The sequence below is a fragment of the Microchirus variegatus genome (assembly GCF_963457635.1).
Source record: "Microchirus variegatus genome assembly, chromosome: 4".
Lineage (NCBI taxonomy): Eukaryota > Metazoa > Chordata > Actinopteri > Pleuronectiformes > Soleidae > Microchirus > Microchirus variegatus.
Genome location: NC_139805.1, coordinates 37712724 through 37721347, shown reverse-complemented (window position 1 = coordinate 37721347; position 8624 = coordinate 37712724). Strand labels below are relative to the sequence as shown.

General features: G+C 47.0%; 1 protein-coding gene across 1 annotated transcript in view; it reads left to right on the top strand.

Moving 5' to 3' along the window:
• Nucleotides 1-8420, top strand: part of reps2 (RALBP1 associated Eps domain containing 2) — a gene marked incomplete at both ends in the record, with an annotated part of 22042 nt that extends 13622 nt beyond the window's left edge. The window contains 2 exons of the mRNA XM_083888348.1: nucleotides 486-579; nucleotides 8352-8420. Of these exons, the coding sequence (XP_083744474.1) occupies nucleotides 486-579; nucleotides 8352-8420 (163 nt within the window). The remainder of the gene's footprint in view (nucleotides 1-485; nucleotides 580-8351) is intronic.
• Nucleotides 8421-8624: the final 204 nt, after the last annotated feature.

Genomic DNA, 8624 nt, shown 5'->3' with positions numbered 1-8624 from the left:
TTTTTCAAAAAGTGGAATTTTAAAGTACTTTTCCTGCCATTTTAACGTCAAATGTCGGCGCGGTTAGCTCAAACATGCTAGGAGGCGTTTGTTCAAATGCGTAGGCTAGCCATTTTTGTTTTTTTCCGAAGTGGTCGACTTGTGAGTGGGCGGAGCTAATGGAAGTGAATTAGAAATGTGTCTGAAATCATGAGAGCAACGAGTTTATCAAGTTTGGTTCAGATTCGGAAACAACTGTGTACGACTTAGACGCGATAGAAAAACGTTAACATTTAGCATTTGACGCAATTTTTTCTTCTGTTTGAGGGAAATCCCCGACCATAAGGGGGCGTGGTCTCCACGTCAGAGAGAATCTTATTTTTGAATTTCCTGTTCCTGTGTGTGTGTGTGTGTGTGTGTGTGTGTGTGTGTGTGTGTGTGTGTGTGTGTGTGTGTGTGTGTGTGTGTGTGTGTGTGTGTGTGTGTGTGTGTGTGTGTGTGTCCAGGCAGAAGAAGGAGATCCAGACGATGATCCGTCAGAACAGAGAAACCAACGCCGTGCTGACTCGACTGAACAGTGAACTCCAACAACAACTCAAGGTCCGTCAATGTGTGTGTGTGTGTGTGTGTGTGTGTGTGTGTGTGTGTGTGTGTGTGTGTGTGTGTGAACCTCCTGACCTCTGACCTCTGGCTCCTCCTCCTCCAGGGACGAGGGAAAAACCCAGATCTTTATGAGAATCTTCCTTCATCTCTGTGGAAAAACATGAGCGGAAAACTAAAAATGACAGAAACGTGAAAATATTCACATTTAAGAAGCTGAAAAACGACAGAAACATGAAAATATTCACATTTAAGAAGCTGAAAAATGACAGAAACGTGAAAATATTCACATTTAAGAAGCTAAAAAATGACAGAAACGTGAAAATATTCACATTTAAGAAGCTGAAAAATGACAGAAACGTGAAAATATTCACATTTAAGAAGCTAAAAAATGACAGAAACGTGAAAATATTCACATTTAAGAAGCTGAAAAATGACAGAAACGTGAAAATATTCACATTTAAGAAGCTGAAAAATGACAGAAACGTGAAAATATTCACATTTAAGAAGCTGAAAAATGACAGAAACGTGAAAATATTCACACTTAAGAAGCTGAAAAATGACAGAAACGTGAAAATATTCACATTTAAGAAGCTGAAAAATGACAGAAACGTGAAAATATTCACATTTAAGAAGCTGAAAAATGACAGAAACGTGAAAATATTCACATTTAAGAAGCTGAAAAATGACAGAAACAAGAAAATATTCACATTTAAGAAGCTGAAAAATGACAGAAACGTGAAAATATTCACATTTAAGAAGCTGAAAAATGACAGAAACGTGAAAATATTCACATTTAAGAAGCTGAAAAATGACAGAAACGTGAAAATATTCACATTTAAGAAGCTGAAAAATGACAGAAACGTGAAAATATTCACATTTAAGAAGCTGAAAAATGACAGAAACGTGAAAATATTCACATTTAAGAAGCTGAAAAATGACAGAAACGTGAAAATATTCACATTTAAGAAGCTGAAAAATGACAGAAACGTGAAAATATTCACATTTAAGAAGCTGAAAAATGACAGAAACGTGAAAATATTCACATTTAAGAAGCTGAAAAATGACAGAAACGTGAAAATATTCACATTTAAGAAGCTGAAAAATGACAGAAACGTGAAAATATTCACATTTAAGAAGCTGAAAAATGACAGAAACGTGAAAATATTCACATTTAAGAAGCTGATGACAAATTGTTAATTGTGTTTTTTAACTTTTTTATGGACAGAAAACAGAGAAACGTCTCAAATTACATTTATTATAAATTATAAATCTAATATTATGATAATGATGATCATTATCGACTCGTTGACCTGTTTTCTAAACTTGTCCTCGCTGTAATTCTGAATGTTCATCAAAGCATGTGTGGAATCCTGTGTGTGTGTGTGTGTCTTTATTTAGACTCCAGTCTTGTTAAAACACTCATGACTCTGTGGAATCCACAACTGTCGTCTTCTGAACAGACGGAGAGAATATTTAGACTTTTCAGTTCAGAGGAAAAGTCAGAAATAAAGACGTGAGACTTTTAATCTGTTTAAAAGTCTGCAGTCGTTTGAAGAGACGAAGGAAGGAAGGAATCCGTTCTGCTGTAGATAAGATCTAAAAATGAATAAACTGAGATTATTCAAATGAAAACTATCCAGATCTTTGTTGAGGCTCAAAATAACAACTTAACTTTTTAACACGTGAAACATCAACATGTTTCACATGGATTAAGAGCATGGATTAAGACCAGAGTGTAGATTAAGACCAGAGCGTAGATTAAGACCAGATCGTAGATTAAGACCAGAGCGTGGATTAAGACCAGAGTGTAGATTAAGACCAGAGCGTAGATTAAGACCAGAGTGTAGATTAAAACCAGAGCGTGGATTAAGACCAGATCGTAGATTAAGACCAGAGTGTAGATTAAGACCAGAGTGTAGATTAAGACCAGAGCATGGATTAAGACCAGAGTGTAGATTAAGACCAGATCGTAGATTAAGACCAGAGCGTAGATTAAGACCAGAGCGTGGATTAAGACCAGAGTGTAGATTAAGACCAGAGTGTAGATAAAGACCAGAGCATGGATTAAGACCAGAGTGTAGATTAAGACCAGAGTGTAGATTAAGACCAGAGTGTAGATTAAGACCAGAGCGTGGATTAAGACCAGATCGTAGATTAAGACCAGAGTGTAGATTAAGACCAGAGTGTAGATTAAGACCAGAGCATGGATTAAGACCAGAGCGTAGATTAAGACCAGAGCGTAGATTAAGACCAGAGCGTAGATTAAGACCAGAGCGTGGATTAAGACCAGAGCGTAGATTAAGACCAGAGCGTGGATTAAGACCAGAGCTTGAATTAAGACAAGAGTGTGGATGAAGACCAGACTGTAGATAAAGACCAGAGTGTGGGATTGGCGTTCACGACACTGCGCAAATTCATAGATCTGGGAGGCGGGGCAAGGAATTGTCAATCACGGCCACCGAAGCGTTGTGATTGACGCAGTGACCAAAAAGAAAGGCGGAGCCGTTCTTGGGCGTCACAAAGAGGACGATATGGACCGTCTGTCCTTGTGTCCTTGTGTCCTTGTGTCCTCTTTGTCCTTGGACTTCCTCCCAAACTCCAACTCTCTGTTCTTCACGTCCCTGGAGTTTGCGTCGTCCGATCCCGACATTACTCTGCGTTTCCAGTTGGTCTCGGATCGTCCGTCACCGTCGTCACGGCGACCTCGGCAGGGAACTCCCTCTGCCTTTGATCTGCACACGCGGCACATTCATTCAAACGCCTTCTAAGTGTGCGACGACATCACGGACGCTCAAAAAAAAACAGGAAAACCAGACCACCGAGAAGATCCGGAGACGAAGAGCAACCAGGCCGTGAGCTGAGGTGTGAGGATGGAGGCCGGCAGCCGCGAAACACCAGGAATCTCATGCCTGCGCTAACGTTCGGCAGCTGAGGATGGAAGCGAAACCGCCAATCGACGGATTTGTTCCGCTGATGGAATCCAGTGGGTATCAAGTGAAGGAATTCCTGGACTTTGGCGGTTTTGGACACGTGTACCTTTGTGAGCGAAGAGACACCGCGGAGACGGTGGCCGTGAAGGCCGTGTCCAAAGTCAAAGCTAAATACGGTAAAGAGGAGGTGCAGAACCTGGAGTCGCTCAGGAACCTGGACCCGGACCAGAACAGCTTGATCAGGTTCAACGGGCACTTTGAGCTCAAAGGGAACGTTTTCCTGGAGTTTGAGAAACTGGACATGACGCTCTACGACTTGGTTTTCAACAACAGCCGGCGACTGTTTCTGTCGGAGATCCAGATCATCACGCGGCACCTGCTGGTGGCGCTGAACGCTCTGAAGACCATAAAACTGGTCCACTGTGACATCAAGCTGGACAACATCATGCTGACCAACCCCAGCCTGCAGACCTGTAAGGTGAAGCTGATCGACTTTGGCGTGGCCTACACCGTCTCCAACCTGCAGCTCGGCAACATCTTCCAGGTGCTGTCGTACCGAGCTCCTGAAGTGTCTCTGGGTCTTCCCCTGAGCGAGGCGGTGGACATGTGGTCCCTCGGCTCGGTCCTGGCCACCGCGTACCTCAAGGCGGTGCTGTATTCAGGATACTGCGAGCTGGCCAACATGAACGACATCGTGCAGCTGCTTGGTCAACCCGACGACCACCAGCTGAACGCCGGACTTTACACCAGCAAATATTTTTACAAAGACTCGTCGTGGAAGCTGAAAACCAAGTGCAGCTGCTCCGTGGGGAACGTCTCGGAGAGCTCGGAGAGGTCGGGGAACTCCGGGTGCTCGGAAAGGTCTGGGATCTCCGGGAGCTCGGAGGGCTCGTGGAGCTCCAAGTCCAACGAGCGGCGCAAATCGCTAACTTGTTCAAAAAGGACCGGGTCAAGGAAGTCCGGGAATCAGCCGGGTAGCTCCGGGAGCTCGTGGAGCGAGCGGCACGGTTTTCACCCGTTGATCGCTCACACGTCGTCGCAGATGTTCGCCAGCCTCGACGACATCGCGAAGACTCGCCCGGGTTCTGCTGCTAACAGCGACACGCAGGCTTTCGTTAGCCTCCTGAAAGAAATGATGCAAAAAGACCCAAAGAAAAGAATCAGCCCCAGTGAAGCTCTGAGGCATCCGTTTATCGCCGTGGAATACGTCCGCGGTGATTGTGCGGCTTCCAACAGCAAGAAAGCCCCCCCTTCAGGCGGCTTGGTCGACAGAGCCACCGCTAACGCCGCGGGGCGATTGCCACAGAGAGCTGGCTCACGTGACGCCGACGTGTCCGAGACTTTACCTGCCTCTGTTAGCCACGTCGCCAACGGAGACGAGATTAGCTCAGTCGGTGGGACCACGGGCCCCAAAGTCAAAGCCAAGAAAAAGATTTTAAGGAGATTTCATGGATTCTTTTCGCAGCTTTTTAAGACGGGAGCTTCCACGAGTACGAGGACGGATGAGGAAACGGCTGCGTCCAGCGGCGAGAAACCGCCGCCGCCGCCGCCGCCGCCGGCTAGCCAGAACGATACCTCGGCTGAGACCAGCGTCACAGAGACGTCGCCTGCCTCCGCTAGTCACAAGTTTAGCACGATTGACGGAAGCATCGGCTCCAAAGTCAGAGCCAAACGTAGGATTTTCAAGAGGTTCCATGGGTTCTTCTCACACCTGTTTAAGGATAAGGAAAACGCCGCTTCCAGCAACGAGAAACCGCCACCCACGGCTAGCATAGCTGACAGAGCGGTTGCTAACGTTGAGGACAGTCCACCGCAGACGGATCGCTCGGGTGACGTCGATGCTGTTCTTCAGACTCGTCCTGCGTCTGCGAGTCGCACAAAAAGCAGCGTTCGGCCGGCGACGACGAACGCAAAACTACACAACGACGGATTTGTTCCGCTTATGGAATCGAGCGGGTACGAAGTGAAGGAAATACTCGGTTACGGCGGCTTTGGACACGTGTACCTGTGCAGGAGGTCAGACACCAGGGAGACGGTGGCCGTGAAGGCTTTGGCAAAAGTCAAAGCTAAATACGGTAAAGAGGAGGTAGAGAACCTGGAGTCCCTCAGGAACCTGGACCCGGACCAGAACAGCTTGATCAGGTTCAACGGGCACTTTGAGCTCCACGGGAACATTTTTCTGGAGTTTGAGAAACTGGACATGACGCTGTACGACTTTGTTTTCAACAACAGCCGGCGACTGTTTCTGTCGGAGATCCAGCTGATCACGCGACAGCTGCTGGTAGCGCTGAACGCTCTGAAGAGCATAAACATGGTCCACTGTGACATCAAGTTACAGAACATCATGCTGACCAACCCCAGCCGGTGGCCCTGTAAGGTGAAGCTGATCGACTTTGGTTTGGCCCATTTGGTCTCCAATCTGGAAAGCGGCGACGTATTTCAAGAGCTTTCGTACCGAGCGCCCGAGGTGTCGCTGGGTCTTCCTCTGAGCGAGGCGGTGGACATGTGGTCGCTGGGCTCCATCATCACCACCGCGTACCTCAAGGCCACCTTTTATTCCAGAGACTGTGAACTGGCCAACATGAACGACATCGTGCAGCTGTGCGGTCAACCCGACGACCACCTGCTGAACGCCGGAATATATTCCAGGAAATATTTTTACAAAGACAAGGACTCGTTGTGGAAACTGAAAACGGTTTGTAGCTGTCCGGTCGGGAACGGCTTGGAGAGCTCTTGGATCTCAGGGACCTCAAAGATCTCGGGGAGCTCCAGGACCAGTGAAGCCTGGTGTTCAGTAAGGGATGGATTGAGGAGGTCAGGGATCTCTGCAATTCCCGGGATTTCAAGACGATCAAAGAGCTCCGGCAGCTCAGGGAACCTGGGGAGCTCCAAGACCTCGGGATCTCGACGAGTTCAGAGAGCTCACAGAACTCCAAACCAGTGAGTTTGTTGTTTACCGGTCTCGATGGCGTGGTATCATCCCCATGGAGCTGCGAGACATCTTTTTATCCCCGTGGAAAACTTTCTGAATGAATGTGCTGCTCCCAACCGAGACCACACCACAGAGGGGTCAAGATTAGGACCAGCGATGGAACTCAAGAGTTCAAACATCCAGAACCAAAACTTCAGAGGACTCGTCAGAGTAAAACAACTGAACCCTTTGACGTCGGCACAAGACAAACTTGGCTGAAGGAAGTCAAACATCTGGGCTCTAACGGTGCATTACCCTTGGTAATCGGATGTTTAGGGGCCAGACCTTCAAGAGGAACTCGGAGTTCCTGTTCTGGAAGTCGGAGGAACCTCGCAAAACCCTGACATAGGCTTCCAAGATGGCCGCCATTTGCATAAATAGTTCAAATACTCGTTGTGCTTGAGTCTACACTGAGACACGTTTGTTGCCAGGATAGGGCCAGGGTTTGCGAGGTTCCTAAACCAAACGACTTCAGAGAACTCTCACTTTGACTTTGACATCACAGAGTAAAACATCCGAGTCCTGAAACTCTTTGACGTCGACACAAGACGACATTTGCCAAAGGAAGTCAAACATCTGGGCTCTAACGTTGCATTACACTTGTAATCGGATGTTCAGGGGCCAGACCTTCAAGAGGAACTCGGAGTTCCTGTTCTGGACGTCGGAGGAACCCCGCAAACCCTGACATAGGCTTCCAAGATGGCCGCCATTTGCATAAATAGTTCAAACACTCGTTGTGCTTGAGTCTACACTGAGACACGTTTGTTACCAGGGTAGGGCCAGGGTTTGCGAGATTCCTCCAACTTCCCAAACAGGAACTCGACCGTTCAAACATCAAAACCAAACGACTTCAGAGAACTCTCACTTTGACTTTGACATCACAGAGTAAAACATCCGAGTCCTGAAACTCTGTTTAGGGGCCAGACCTTCAAGAGGATCTCAGAGTTCCTGTTCTGGAAGTTGGAGGAACCTCGCAAAACCCTGGCCCTACCCTGGTAACAAACGTGTCTCGAGTATTTGAACTATTTATGCAAATGGCAGCCATCTTGGAAGCCTATGTCAGAGTTTTGCGAAGTTCCCTCCAACTTCCAGAACAGGAACTCCGAGTTCCTCTTGAAGGTCTGGCCCCTAAACATCCGATTACAAGGGTAACGCACCGTTAGAGCCCAGATGTTTGACTTCCTTCGGCAAATGTCATCTTGTGTCGACGTCAAAGAGTTTCAGGACTCGGTTGTTTTACTCTGTGATGTCAAAGTCAAAGTGAGAGTTCTCAGAAGTCGTTCGGTTCTGATGTTTGAACGGTCGAGTTCCTGATCGGGAAGTTGGAGGAACCTCGCGAACCCTGGCCCTACCCTGGTAACAAAGTACAACGAGTATTTTAACTATTTTTGCAAATGGCGGCCATCTTGGAAACCTTTGGTTTTGATGTTTGAACGCGTCGAGTTTCATCGCTGGTCCTGATGCCGTCAAACTCGGGTGGGACGTCACTCCAGCATTTGTCAGCAGCGGTTCATGGCAGTACCCACACTCTAAACCGGGGGGCGCTATTGTTCTTTGCCAAATGCCATTACACGTCAAACACAACACAGACTGAGCCTCTGATGCATGAATATGAACGTCGTGTACACTCGTCGTGCTTTGGCGATGCTAATGTCAAGCGATGTGGTGCAAAGTGTAGCATCGGAGATAAGTCTGCAATAAAACATTTAAGACTTTTTGTTGCGTTTTTTTTCTCCTTTTATCAAAGAGATTTGGCGCTAAGGACTGCTCTGTGGTTAGCGCGTTGGTTAGCGTGTTGGTTAGCGTGTTGGTTAGCGCTGTCTGAACGTCCTCGTGACCATTGTTTGCGTTGTTTCCTGTGGCTGCAGGTCGTTCACCGGCAGAGAGTCGCTCTGGAGTCGCAGCTGGATCTGCTGCGACCTTTGACCTCCACATGACGGAGTTCACCTGTGTGTGTGTGTGAGTGTGTGAGCGAAGACACAGAAAAGGGCTGATGACGATCAACACAACGACGACAACAACGACTACACACTCGATGTTCCTTTGTTTTTTAAATCATTGTTTGATTGTTAAATATCTTGTTAACTTGTGTTTGAGTGAAACGCAATCTAACATTTTAATGTTAAAAAACGATTCAGGTT